This window comes from Sorex araneus, chromosome 4, assembly GCF_027595985.1.
Source record: "Sorex araneus isolate mSorAra2 chromosome 4, mSorAra2.pri, whole genome shotgun sequence".
Classification (NCBI taxonomy): Eukaryota; Metazoa; Chordata; class Mammalia; order Eulipotyphla; family Soricidae; genus Sorex; species Sorex araneus.
Window position 1 is genome coordinate 175,782,464 of NC_073305.1, and position 14,363 is coordinate 175,796,826.

The window sequence follows — 14,363 nt, forward strand, 5'->3', positions numbered from 1 at the left end:
AGGAGGGAGAAAAGGCATTTATTCTATGGCAGTTACAGTATTTATACCTCCCTGCTGGGAGGAGGTGGTATTGTATGCACACCGGGACCCCCAATAGAAATGCAGGGTGTGGCATGGGCATTAGCTAGTGATAAACAAATGGCGATAGGATAAGATCAGTAAGCTCAGGAGTGGCAACCTTTGCTAGGTGTGGCATGGGCATTAGCTAGTGATAAACAGATGGTGATAGGATAAGATCTGTAAGGTAAAATGGCTCCCTGCACTGCCCCTCCCCCTCACCCAGCCAGCACAGAGCGTGGGTCTCCCAACTGACTTCTGCTTCCACTTCCTCCCAAATCATCTTATATCTATTTTGGGGATTTTTTTTATTACAAGTTTTTTCTTTACCATTTTATTGAAGTACTGTGGTTTACAGTAATATTAACTATACTTCTTCGGGATTTTTTTATTACAAGTTTTTTCCTCACCATTTAATTAAAGTACTGTGGTTTACAGTAATATTAATTATACTTCTTATGCATGTGTTGTTCCAGCACCACAGCTTCCACTGAGCACCCACTCCCTTACTCCAGTGTCCCACGGGCCCTCCCACCCCCACCTCCACTAGGAAAGCTCAGTTCTGCAATCCCCATTCTGATGTGTCTGGCCATTTGTTGTTCCCTTACTATATTTATTTATATCCCACGTAGGAGAGAATTTTTTTTATTGTGGAGAATGTGACTTCTACAAATAGATGAATAAGACCAAACTCGTGAAATTCTGAAAAATTGTTAATCAATGATAAGTTGATTAAAATTTTTTCAAAACTTTTTTACAGGCCTATAATTTTTTGGATTAATGTGCATAATTCTAAACTAGTGCATTTTTAGATTTACGTGAAGTGGATCAGTCCTACAGATAACCAATTTAGTATGAATGTGGAGAACTAAAATTCTTTTAAAGGAAAATCTAAAACGGTCTAAAAACTACATTTTATCCTAAATAATAATGCTGGTTTTATGGTAGGAAATATTATAGATAATACTAAAGTGTTTGCAGTTAGAAAAAAAATCTCTATGGATGAAAAAAGTCGACTGAATAGACACAGGGAAAAAACATTAAAAATAAATGATTCACTAATTCATTATTTAAAAAATGTAAAACCCTTAGCTAGCTAGGAATAAACAGATCTTTCCTAATCTAGTGGAGAGCAGCCATCAGTGCCGTGAGAAGATGGCCTATTAAGGGGTGGATTCTGAGAAATTTGTTTGATCTTTTCTAGAAAGAAGCTCCTTTCATGTTTCTTGCAAAAGTGGTTTCAAGGCCGTTCACTGCTTAAGCTGTTCCTTGTCCATGAGCTTCGCATCACTCCTTTAAATCTGAATGTAACCTGCCTGGACCAAGTATTCTAGCTAAGATGTTCATTTTATTTATTTTTTTTCCTATATCGAAGCCAACTCAGGTTCGATTCCTCCGTCCCTCTCAGAGAGCCTGGCAAGCTACCAAGAGTATCCCACCCTCACCGTAGAGCCTGGCAAGCTCCCCGTGGCATATTCCATATGCCAAAAACAGTAACAACAAATCTCACAATGAGACATTACTGGTGCCCACTGGAGCAAATTGATGAGCAAAGGGACAACAGTGCTACAGTTCTACTATATCCCACCATTCTCTTCTAACCCCTAGAGCCTCATTGGGTATATCCATGGTTCTTCTGCGCACTTTGTCTCTGAGTTCCTTCTTTAACCATGCTGCTTTCAGTATTCTGTCTCTGTCCTTGACTTTTGTTTTTCTGAGTGCAGTGTGTCTTGGAGATTTTCTGTTTGACTCTTTTTTTCTCTGGGACTTCTCAGGCCTCTTGGATCTGGGTGCCTACAATCCTCAACTCTGGGAAATTCCTATTTGTGATGTCTTTTGACTGGTGGTTCGTCGTTGAATTTGCCTTCCTATTCCTCAGGGACTCTGGTGATGATTGTATATTCCTCTTAAGCTTATCCCATAGATCTCTAGTGTGTCCTTCGTGTCTTTTCACATTTGTTCCCGTCATCTGTTGTTTACTAAAGGTTTCCTGCATCTTATCCTGGAGCTCACCCATCTTTCCCTTGGCTGCTGTTACTCTGCTGCTGCCCAGAATCATTCTATTGGGTTTTGTCCTTTCACCTCCCACTCTTCATGCTGTCAAGGTTCCGGTGGGACCTTCCATGCTCTTATTTTTCAACTCATTGAGTTTGGTGGACTTCTGGGTGACTTCCTATTGTGTTTCCTGTGCGCTGAGGGTGAGTGTTTGCAGTTCATCCCACTGGGAATCCCAGAGGCATTGAGTCGGGTGTCACTCTTTTCCTTCCTGGTCAGCCCTTTACCTGGTGATACGAGGTAGAAGTGTTTGCAGCAGGAGATGTGACGGGTAGAGCTGTCACGTGGCCACTGAAGTCGCCATACAGTTGAGGGTACAGGCAGCTCTGAGCAGAATTCTGGGTGCTGGGTATGAGTGTGGGCCTGGACGGTTGAATGAGCCAGCAGAGGCTCTGACCTAGGGATATGGCTCTGCTGAGATGGCCACAGTCAGGTGTGGAGGCTACCGACTCGGGCAGAAGGGAGAGGAATCCACTTCCCATCCCACTAAGGCCCCGGGAGTGTCAGCCAAGAGATTAACCTCACCTGGAAGGCTGAATGAGCACGGAGAGCATCTGAGATGCAGGAGAGGGCCTGCAAAGGTGGCCAAGGTCAGGCCTGAGATTCGCCGTCTTTGATTCATATCTTCGATTTCCACTTCCCAGGTTGTGGGCAAGACCATTCATCAAACTAATGGGCTCCAGGGGAATGCTGAACCCTCCTGAGACAGGCCTGTACCTTAGAAGTGCTCAAGGTGCTCCCTAAACTTGAGGTCCTCACCTTGGCTTTGTTCCTGCCCTGCGGATGTTTCCCATCCTCATCACTCCTCAGCCTCGCCACTCCCAGCTGGGCCCCGGGCAGGGTGGCTGAGGGCCACATCCTGGTTGCGGGGCTTCTTAGCTTTTGTTTTCTCTCCTTGATGCCTTCTGTAGTTTTTTCATGCCTTCAGTAACCCTACCCTTCCCAGCCTGGCAGTGTTGGAGGTGTTGGAGGGGCCGCTGTATTCCTGGGCACTTTCCCTTACTAATGGGTCCCAGGTGCCCGGCATCAGGGAGTCTTTCTTGATTAGAAACTTGGGGGGGGGGGTCCTGATGCTTGGCCCTCCTGCTAATGCAGCTCCCCGTGGAGGGAGAGTGGGGAGAGAATATATTTTGGATGTTCCCCGAAACACCATCATTTCACTGGCTTTTCAGCAGGAAGGTGGGGGTGAGGGACCCCTCTGGGGAGAGCATCTCCTGATGCTTCTCACAACACAAGTACTGGCCAGAGTTCCCAGCGCTCTGCTGCTCCCCCAGCCCCTCCCAGGGTGGTGCCACCCTCTGATATCAAAGTTTGTCTCTGCTGCCTCCGAGCTAGCCCTAGGATGAGGCTGAAGTCCAGAGGCCATGGGAGGCCTGAGCACCCTCAGAGCCAGGCCATCCCTTCCCCCAAGTGAGAATCCCCTTCTCATTCTCCGACGCTGAAAGTAAGCTACATCACTTGAAAGAACAAACTCTTCGAACCCGAACTCAGTGAGAATTCAGTGTATGTGTTTCAGCTTCCTTTATGTTGAGCACCACAATAATTTTCACACTGATATTTTGGTCATCTAAAATTTCACCAGAGGGCTGGAGCGATAGTACAGTGGGTAAGGTGTTTGCCTTGCATGCGGCCGAACCGGGTTTGATTCCCTGCATTCCATATGGTCCCCTGAGCACTGCCAGGAGTAATTCCTGAGTGCAGAGCCAGGAGTAACCCCTGTGCATCGCCGGGTGTGACCCTAAAAACAAAAACAAAACAAAATAATAATAATAATAATAATAATAATAATAATAATAATAATAATAATAATAATCACATGTATCACTTGTCATCTCTTTGATCTTCGATTTGCGTGAGCAGGTGCCAATAACGTCTCCATTCTTCCCTGTCAAGTGCTAGTATAGGCCAATGGTATCTGCTCACTCCAGGAAACACGAAGAACCTCAAACCATTCATTCAGGGTTTTGACAAAGAAGTCTAATAATCTCGTAGGTGGGTGACTATGTGGTCTTTTGACATCCCATGGAATCCAGTCCGTAACAGCTCTAGTCCAGCGGTCGTCTCTGAATTGCATTACGTGTCTGGCCCATCTGATTTTTGATGCCTTGGCCAACAGACAGTGTCCTTGATTCTGGATCATTGACGGAGGTCGGAACTCCAGATTCCTTCTCTCACTTAAGTAAAATGTGATATTCCAAGCATAGCTCTTTTGAGTCCTCTTTGGGATACCCGAATAGCGTTCTCATCTGGTTTTCATAGGGCCCAGGTCTCTGAGGCGTATGTTAGTGCAGCAAGAATGGTGGAGTCGAAAAGATGTGCCCGGAGCTAGAGGTTCTTCATCCTCTTAACCACTTCTTTGATGCTCTTGAAGGCGGTCCATGCTGCTCTCTTCCTCCTGCACAGTTCTGGCGCCAAGTTGTTCCTCATGTTGAATTCTCGACCCAGGTACACATAGCTGCTGCATTCAGAGATGTTCGTTCCATTAAGAGCAAATGGAACATCAGGGACTAGTTCATTTTTCATGAACATTGTCTTGGTGAGATTCAGATGTAGTCTGACCTTTCCACAGTCGCGGTCGAAGTCAGCCAGCATTTGTGCTGCTTGGCTAATGTTTGGTGTTATTAAAATGATGTCATCAGCGAAGCGGAGGTGATGTATTTGCCAACCGTCTATCTTCACTCCCATTCCTTCGCATTCCAGTTGCCACATGACATTCCCAAGGGTGGCACTGAAGAGTTTCGGTGAATTGGTATCACCCTAATGGCCAAAAGGCACATGAAAAAGTGCTCTACATCACTAATCATTGGGGAGATGCAGATCAAATCAACCATGAGATACCACCTCACACCACCGAGACTGGCACACATCCAAAAGAATAAAAGCAACCGCTGTTGGAGAGGATGTGGGGAGAAAGGGACCCTTCTACACTGCTGGTGGGAATGCTGACTGGTTCAGCCCTTTTGGAAAACAATATGGACGCTTCTCAAAAAATTAGAAATTGAGCTCCCATTTGACCCAGCAGTACCACTGCTGGGAATATCTCCCGGAGAAGCAAAAAAGTATTGTCGAAATGACATCTGCACTTATATGTTCATTGCAGCACTGTTTATAATAGCCAGAATCTGGAAAAAACCCAAGTGCCCTAAAACAGATGACTGGTTAAAGAAACTTTGGTACATCTATACAATGGAATATTATGCAGCTGTTAGAAAAGATGAAGTCATGAACTTTGCATACAAGTGGATCAACATGGAAAGTATCATGTGAAATGAGTCAGAAAGAGAGGGATAGACATAGAAAGATTGCACTCAGCTGTGGAATATAAAATACAGAGTAGGAGACTAACACCCAAGAATAGTAGAAATAAGTACTAGGAGATTGGCTCCATGGCTTAGAAACTGGCCTCACAGGCTGGGGGAAAAGGCAGCCCGGATAGAGAAGGGAACACCAAGTAAAATGTGGTTGGAGACCACGCACGGGAAGGGAGGTGCATGCTGAAAGTAGACTAGAGACTGAACGCAATGGCCACTAAATACCTCTATTGCAAACCACAACACCCAATTGGAGAGAGAGAACAAAAGGGAATACCCTGCCCCAGAGGCAGGCTGGGGTGGGGGGAGATGGGACTGGGGAGTGGGAGGGATACTGGGTTCATTGGTGGTAGAGAATGGGCACTGATGGAGGGATGGGTTCTCGAACATTGTATGAGGGAAAAACAAGCACAAAAATGTGTAAATCTGTAATTGTACCCTCACAGTGATTCACTACTTAAAAAATAAATTAATTTAAAAAAAAAGAAATGTGTCACCCTGCTGAACCCCTCTCTTTACATCAGTGATCACTTTCTTGTAGAATGGTGAGATCTTGGTGGTGAATCCATAATACAGCTCACAGAGGATTCTGATGTACTGAGTTTGAACGCCCTGTTTGGCTAGGGCTTCGATGACCGCTTCAGTCTCAACAGAATCAAAGGTTTTCTTTAAATCGATGAACATTAGACAGAGCAGCATCTTGAACTCTCGCAAAACTTCAACGAGCTTGGTCACCATGTGGATATGGTCATGCGTGCTGAATGCTTTTCAAAACCCGGCTTGCTCACATGGTTGTCTTTGACTAGTGTTCTGCCTATTCTATTCAGGATGACTCAAGTGAACAACTTGGAGATGATGGACAAGAGGCAGATTGGGCGACAGTTGCCCAAGTCGTGGATGTCTCCCTTCTTGTACAACAGAACAGTCCTGCTGGTTTTCCACTGGGGACAGAACCTTGCATTTGGACACGTAGCGTGTGAAGAGCCAGTGTATTGATGAGTACTGGTGGCAGATTCTTCAGGTGTTCAGATCTGACCTTGTCTGGACGGGGTGCTGTATGCACCTTTACCAAAAAAATGGTGTGTTGGATTTCGGAAGGGAGGACATTGGGAACGACATACGCATCCTGCAGAATTTGGTATGTTGGCAGGTGAACATGGCTATCGAAGAGATCCGAGTAGAAGTCGTGAATAATCCTCTCCACTGTCCTTCTGAAGATGTGATAGATCAATCAGGATGCCAGAGGGCAGTCATCTTGGTCTTGTAGTTGGCGAAGGACGGGCGAGTGTTGCAAATACTTTTCCCGGCTTCTGCTACATCAGCCAACACTGCTGCTCTTCTCTCTTTGAGGTCTTCCTTTATTGTTTCTCGGCACAGCTTTGTCAGCCAGGACGTTAGCTTGTGATTGCCTGAGGCTCATGCCAAACCACATTGGCGAATGAGCTCGAGAGTTTCGAAGACAGGCGTCTGTTTGTGGCTTTTCCACTGTCGGCGTTCCTCGCGCAGTCATGGAGGTGCTGAACCAGTCGATCATATTCCTCGTCGATGTTGTCAGCGATGGCATCTTCTCACATTGCCACAATAGTGCCACTACCCAGCCCCTGCCACGCTCCAGGCCACTTTCCGGACACTCAAGCCAAGCCTCACGCATGAGTGAATCCCCACAGAACCAGATAAAGCAGAACTTTGTGACCTTGGACAACAGGCTCAACGGGACCCGGAAACAGAGATCCTCTGCCTGCTTCGCCCAATCTCCGGCGCCCCAGGGATCACACCCAGACGACCCACTCTACCGGTGCTAGATAAATACCTCACCAGCCAACCTCCACTTCCTCTACTACCCAGCCACCACCACACTTCAGGCCTAGAACAATACTGCAGCTTATGAACAATGTAAGGGCAATTAGAGGCCACTGTAAAAGCCTCCGTGCCTCTCAGAGAGCCCAGATAGCTACCGAGAGTATCCCACCCACACAGCAGAGCCTAGCAAGCTTCCCGTGGTGTATTCGATATGTCAAAAAACAGTAACAACAATGGAACTCATTCCCCTGACACTGAAAGAGCCCCCCATATGGCAGTGTTAAGAAAGATGAGCAAGGAGAGGCTGATAAAATCTTAGGGACCAAGTAGACTGCCAAAATGAAGAAGGACTAAAATGACTGTACTTTCAACACACGTACACTGGCATCAGAAGCATTCATCGAGGACCTGATGGTGCAAGTGTAGAAGATCAAGTACAACATCATTGGTCTGACCTAGACAAGAAGGCATGGATCACATCACGCCATTTTCAACACTGGAGAAGAACTGTTCTTAAGAACATGTGACAATAGAAGTATCAGTGGTGTTGGTGTCCTTGTCAACATGAACTTGGCCATGAGAATTGATTCATTTAAATGCCTAACAACCCGAATCGGACGATTACGCTTGAATAGATGTGGCACACTGCCGGCAGTTTCTATCTTGGTCATCTATGCACCTACATCCAACTATGATGAAGAAGAAATTGAGAAGTTCTGCATGGAGCTGGAGAAATTCTATAACGAAGACCACACCTTCTACAAGATCATTGTCTTGTAGAAATGGGATCGGACCACCGTCTCCTTCATGCAAAATTCTGCTTCACAGAACAGAGAGAAAGTACTGCAAAGTTTAAGTTTAAGAATAGAACTCCCAGAATGACCACCAACTGGGAGCTCTTTGGCACAATAATAATAATAATAATAATAATAATAATAACAAATAACTAAATAAAGTTTTAAAATAAAATTTCACCAAGAATATGTTTTCTGGGCAGGACTTACAGAAGGTCCTTCCCAAGTGTCCAGCATTTCACTGTAGCAATGTTTCATAACTCCCCTGGTCATCAAGCAACATGAGTTAACATTTCTATTCTGTTATACTTTGTGGTAATAAGTCAGGTAGTACAGACCCATGTACAGACATGTGTTTGTATATTTGTGTACTCTCCAATTCTCATGCGTTTTCTCACAAGATGAGAGACACTCTGAGCCACCTGGACTTGACATGGCGATGACTGGATTTTGTTTGCTTCTAGAATGTTCTCACAGAACCATGCACCCCACAGTAGACTCAAGGACTTAGCTAGAGTGTATTTGCTGCCGAATCTGTTTATTCCTGTTGAATGTGCTGTGGCAAATGTGTAATGTATTGAATCAGTACAAAAGTGGACTTTTCAAGAATAATTAAGCATCTACCCCAGTTTTATGAAATACAGAACAACTCAGTTTGACCATGTGGTCTGTTTGTAGGCACAGTTAGTCTGACTTGCCGGCATTATCTGTAGGGAAACATGCCCTTGTGGATGGATTTGATGCGAAGTCGGTCCTTTTTTCTCCTTGGACATGCTTAAGAACAGGCACGTCTTCCCTGGAATATTCTTCTGGTCCCTCTTGGTGAAAGTTGGTTGTCAGCCCTTGTAATTTCACATTTACCAGTCCATGAACAGCACCACCATGGCCCACCTCCTTAAGGCTGCGGTAGTGGTAAATAAATCTAAGTAGTAAATTTAATGTGTCAGATCAGGCCATGATTTGGTATTATGGCACATATCTGAAGCTTAAATAAATTATGGGTACAATATCACTTCATAAACACTTTTATAAAAGAGAAAATCAGCAGGGATCACAACTATTTCCCTCCAAGTGGGAGAATAAACACAAACACGCCCTTCAGTCCTCATAAAACATTGGAAATTGCCGTACGTGAGACATTATTGTCCAGCTCAAATTTGGACTATCGATTTCCCGACTCTACCAGCCTCCGTGCGATTGGACAAATAGGTGCACAGGGAAACATATTTCTGCAGAGTTGGCCTTATAGGGAGCTCTGCTCAAGTCAGAATGAACAAGGACTTTATTAAACAAATATTTGTTAAGTGCCAGTTATATACTAACAACTGCTGGGCTACCGTAGCCAATGGAGTGGGAGGTCTGTGTTCAAGAGGCCTGTGACTCAACGGAGACTTCAGGCCCCTGGAAGACACAAAGACGCCTTACTGTCACAGAACAGGCTTGCTCGGCAGTGGCTGGGCCTTCCGTCCACCTGCTCAGTGGAACAGGATAGCTTGAGGCCAAGGGAAACTGTGTCCAGCATTTGTGTCCAGGCATTCCACTGACTGTCGTCCACCTGCTCTAGACCCGCCCGTGAGGAGATGAGAGGATCCAGGAGGATTTCAGGCTCTCTCATGCTCACGTGGATGTTGTGTAAGAGGCCAGGGAACATGTCACTGTTGTGTTTTCTCTCCTAGGACATCAACGAGTGCATTCTAGAGAACTATCCTGAGTGCTCCAACCCCAGGTTGTTTTACATCATCCCATACTTCTGTGGACAACATCCCAGATGCAGGTAACACTGAAAGGCGTGTTGCATGGATGTAGAGGGCAGTGAGCAGGGGCCTGCCCCGCCCGGCCTGTCCCGGCAGTCTTCTGGGTCCCTCATCTCCTGCCTTAGTGGAACTTACTATGTTACTATGTTGACTGATAACCTTGAAAGATCAAGATTATCTTTGGAGACCTGAGGTCCCACAGAGAGAGGCCTTGGGGCCAGTCCATAAAGCTGCACAGTTGAAGGGCTAATGGTATCCTCCTTCTGTGCCAAGGACACAGCTGATCGGAGCAGCGAGCACCCAGCCTGCCCCTCCGCCATGACTGAACATTTACGGCTGTCAGAAAGCTGCCCCTCTCACCCCAGTTCCGCACTCTCTCCTGAGACATTCCCTTTCTCTAATAGAAAGAAGGTTGTTCCCTAGCCCCAACTATGAATCTCCTGAGTACTCCCAACAGTCACTCCCGAGAACAGGGCCAAGAATAGGCCCTGTACCACAGGGACCCAACCTCCTCCCCACATCAACAACAACAACAATAACAATAATAATAATAAAAGACAACATGCTTTCCTATGACTGTCCTTCAGCCTCACTTGATTGTGCAACCCTTTTTAAAAGGCTTATGGTGAAGAGATACTGTAGGAGTTAAGGCACTTGCCTTGCATGCAGCTGACCTGGGTTCAATGCCCAGCACTGCTTTTGGGACCATCTGCACCACCAGGAGTGATCCCTGAGCACAGAGTCAAGAGTAAGCCCTGAGCATGGCCAGGTGTGACCCCCAAGCCCTAAATCAATAAAAAATAAGGGGGCTGACCCAGAGAGTAAAACCCTCAGAGCAGGGTCTACCCACTTCTTGCCTCCAATTTCCTGAGGCACTTCATAAGAACCCAGTCTTGGGACTGGGGTTCCGGTGCTTCTACCTCCTCAGATGGTTTTGGCCCAGGTTAAGGTGAAATTCCTTGTACCAGACCAACGTGGGACCCCAGGAAGGGATGGCAGGAACAATGAATGTGCTCTTGGCTGGGTGAGAAGGAAGTCCTCTTCTCACTGAAAGATTTGTCTGAAGTGGAAATAACATTTTACCCAGATGAGAAGGTCAGGCGTGTTCCTGAAGACTTGGAGGAGAGATGCCCGTTGCCATGCCGCAGTGCATTCCCGGAGTAGTTTTGCCTCAGGAGTGATGGGTGCTGCATGAGCTTGTGTGTTGCTGTTTCACGGTTCGGTCTGTTTTGCTACGGCACCAGCCTGTTTGATGTCAGAACTCAGTGCCTAGAAGGATCTGTTTCCTGCTTCATCCTACACTTCCTACGCTCAGGAGTCTCCCCTGTCCTTGCCCCCTTCACAAACACTGGTCCAAGTTCAGCACTTTACATGACGGCAAGCTCGAAGGCCAGTTGATTTACCCTCACCACCACTATTGTTCACCTTGTACCACCATCAAGATAGTAATTCCCAGGGGCTGGAGCGATAGCACAGCGGGTAGGGCATTTGCCTTGCACGCGGCCGACCCGGGTTCGATTCCCAGCATCCCATATGGTCCCCCCAAGCACCACCAGGAGTGATCGCTGAGCACAAAACCAGGAGTAACCGCTGTGTATCGCCGGGTGTGACCCAAAAAGAAAAGAAAGATATAATTTCCCCTGGACTGGAGCCATAGTACAGTGGGGAGGGCACACCTTTGCACGCAGCCAACCCAGGTTCAATCCCTGGCATCCCATATGGTCCCCTGAACACCACCAGGAGTAATTCCTGAGAAGTGCAGAGTACCCTCTGAGCATCGCCAGGTGTGACCTAGAAAACAAACTCCCAAAAAGATATTTATATATCCCCCAAATATGCCTCTAACCCCCTCACATCTTTTTTAATATTCTGGATTCCCTGGGGCCAGAGCCATAGTAGAGTGGATAGGGCACTTGCTTTGCACGCAGCCAACCCAGGTTCAATCCCACGCATCCCATATGGTCTCCAGGATACCCGCTGGAGTAATTCCTGAGTAGGGCAGAGACAGGAGTAATCCCTGAGCTGGATGTGCCCCTGAAACCAAGCTGAAAAATAAAAAATAAAAAAAAATATTCCCCCAAAACATGCTTTTAACTTCCTCACATCTTTTTTTGAAATTCTGGATTCCCTGGGACCGGAACAATAGTATAGCAGGTTAGGCCTTTGCCTTGCACAAAAGACTGACCCGGGTTCAACCCCTGGCATTCCATAAGGTCCCCTGAGCACCACCAGGAGTAATTCCTGAGTGCAGAGCCAGGAGTAACCCCTGAGCATTGCTGGGTGTGACCCAAAAAGAAAAAAAAATCCGGATTCCCTAATCTCAGGAGCATCCTCATGACCGCTTGTTGTGGCCTTCCCACCACAAGTTTCAGAACTCAAGATCCCACCCGGCCCACCATGACTACATGTCTGTGAGCTGAAACTGGTGCATGACGACAATTCTCAAAGAGTCAATCGTCACTCGCCCACCCCTCCCCCACCTACCTAAATGCTAAGCGCAGTTCCTGGATGTCCGTGTGGGCTTGGCTTTAAGGGCTGCCCTCAGAGATAAGAGGCAAAGGTTGTTTTCCTTCCCTAATTATTGGGGGGAAAGACGGAGGATGTGGGCTACACCTGGTGATGCTCAGGGCTCAGTCCTGCGGTGCTTGGGTGCTGGGTGCTGGGTGCTGTGCCGGGGGTTGAACCTGGGCCTCCTGCATACAAAGCAAATGCTCATGGCTTTGAGATCTCTCCCCTACCCTCACTTCATGAGTTTTTTTGTTTGTTTAGGTTTTGTTTGGATGGGTTGGGGATCACATGGGCAGGACTCAGGGGTTACTCTGGGCTTACATTTGAGGTCACCCCTGGAAGTCCTTGGGAACTGTACGTAGTACCCGAGATCCACTGGGTTTGGTCACATGCAAGACAAACGCCTTAACTCAGTAGTACCTCTCTGCCCCTTTAAAGTCTTTAAATTCTTTGAAATAATAAGCTGATGTGTAGATAGTACCTAGCATTAGTTTTTATTTCTACAGAAATGCTTTCAGTAGAATTGTGTCAGTAAGTTTCATGTTTTAATCTTTTAAAATTGGTTTTTATTTCATTTGCTTTGTTTTTGTTTGGGGGCCACACCCAGTGGTGCTCAGGGATTACTCCTGGCTCTGCATGCAGGAATCACTCCTGGAGGGCTCAGGGGACCATCTGGGTGCCGGGGATTGAACCCAGGTCAGCTGCACACAAAGCAAACACCCTACCTGCTGTCCTATCGCTCCGGCCATGCCTGGCGTGCATGACGCCCTCCCTGAATTTGATCCGTAACCCTGCAGTGTCCTCCGAACAGGGCTGGAACCAGCAGCTCCTCACCACAGTGCCCTAAACTTCAAGCTGTCAAGCCCGCACAGTGGGACGAACGTCCCAGAGATTGGTTCCTGGGTTACCAGCACCAAGAGAGACCAAATAAAAAAAATCCATCAAATTATGCCTTCACCAGTGTTTGTTTCAGCACATGTATGTTCAGTGCATGCACTGCATCATGGGCAGTTACCAGTGCTCCCCCGGAAGCTGGTCTTTGCTGGGAGCCCCTATGCCCTGGGCATTCTTCTCTCAATAGGTGCGAAGGCAGATGCATCAGGTTCAAGGCTGTGGGCTGGGCCCTCCCCCAGGGCGGAGGGGAGGGGAGAGGAGTGTGGAGGCCCCAGCGGCAGGTGGAAGAAAGATCAATTCAAGTAAGGGGGAACGGAGGGGGAAAAGCACCAAGCTTTCAGTGTGCGTGCCTGCCGCGTCCCGAGACTTTGATTGACAGGTCATCTTTCCCTCCCTGCAGGGAGCCTGGCGAGTGGGCGCTCGAGAGAGCCAAGCTGAACGTCAACGAAAACTTCCTGCTTGTGGGCATTCTGGAGGAGCTGGAAGATGTGCTGCTTTTACTGGAAAGATTTTTACCTCATTACTTCAAGGGTGTGCTCGGGATTTACAAAGACCCAGGTAACTCCGCCTGCAGGCAGGCCCCCCCGCGCTGAGAGAGCTGTGTCACGCTCTCTCCGAAGCAGGCACGTCAAGGTGAAAAATCTACCCTTGGGTTCACTGGGGGAAGTTCTCCCCCGCCCACCCCCGGTTCGCTTCCACAGGCGAGACTGTGGCCCTGCAAGTCCCACGTGTCCGGTTCGAACACGGCACGCTGTGACGTCGGGCTTTCGTGGCTCTGGCTCCCGGCCGGCAGAGTGCGGCTGTGGTTCTGCCTCTCCCACCGGAACGTGGAATTGGCAGCTCCTCCCCTCGGCTTTGCCCTGAGCACGATTTATTTATTTATGTATTTATTTGTTTGTTTGTTTGTTATTTTTTATGCCTACAGTTCATTTTTTTATTTGAGTAACCGTGAGCACAGTTACAGGGCTTTTAGGATCGAGTCTCAGTCATACTATGCTCAAACACCCATCCCTTCACCAGTGCACATGTTCCACCACCAATAACCCCAGCATTCCCCCCTCACACTCCCCCTCTGCCTGTGTGGCAGATGATTTTCACTTTACTCTTTCCTTACTTTAATTATATTCAATTTTCGACAGGAAACTCACTATCATTATTTGGAGTTTTTCCCCCAACAGTCAGACCTGTCG

The 14,363-nt window shown here is 47.3% G+C and overlaps 1 protein-coding gene across 1 annotated transcript in view; it reads left to right on the forward strand.

Moving 5' to 3' along the window:
- The window catches only part of UST (uronyl 2-sulfotransferase), a 379,487-nt gene that overhangs the window by 302,614 nt on the left and 62,510 nt on the right, over positions 1-14,363 (forward strand). The window contains exons 6-7 of the mRNA XM_004609057.2: positions 9,694-9,791; positions 13,574-13,731. Of these exons, the coding sequence (XP_004609114.2) occupies positions 9,694-9,791; positions 13,574-13,731 (256 nt within the window). The remainder of the gene's footprint in view (positions 1-9,693; positions 9,792-13,573; positions 13,732-14,363) is intronic.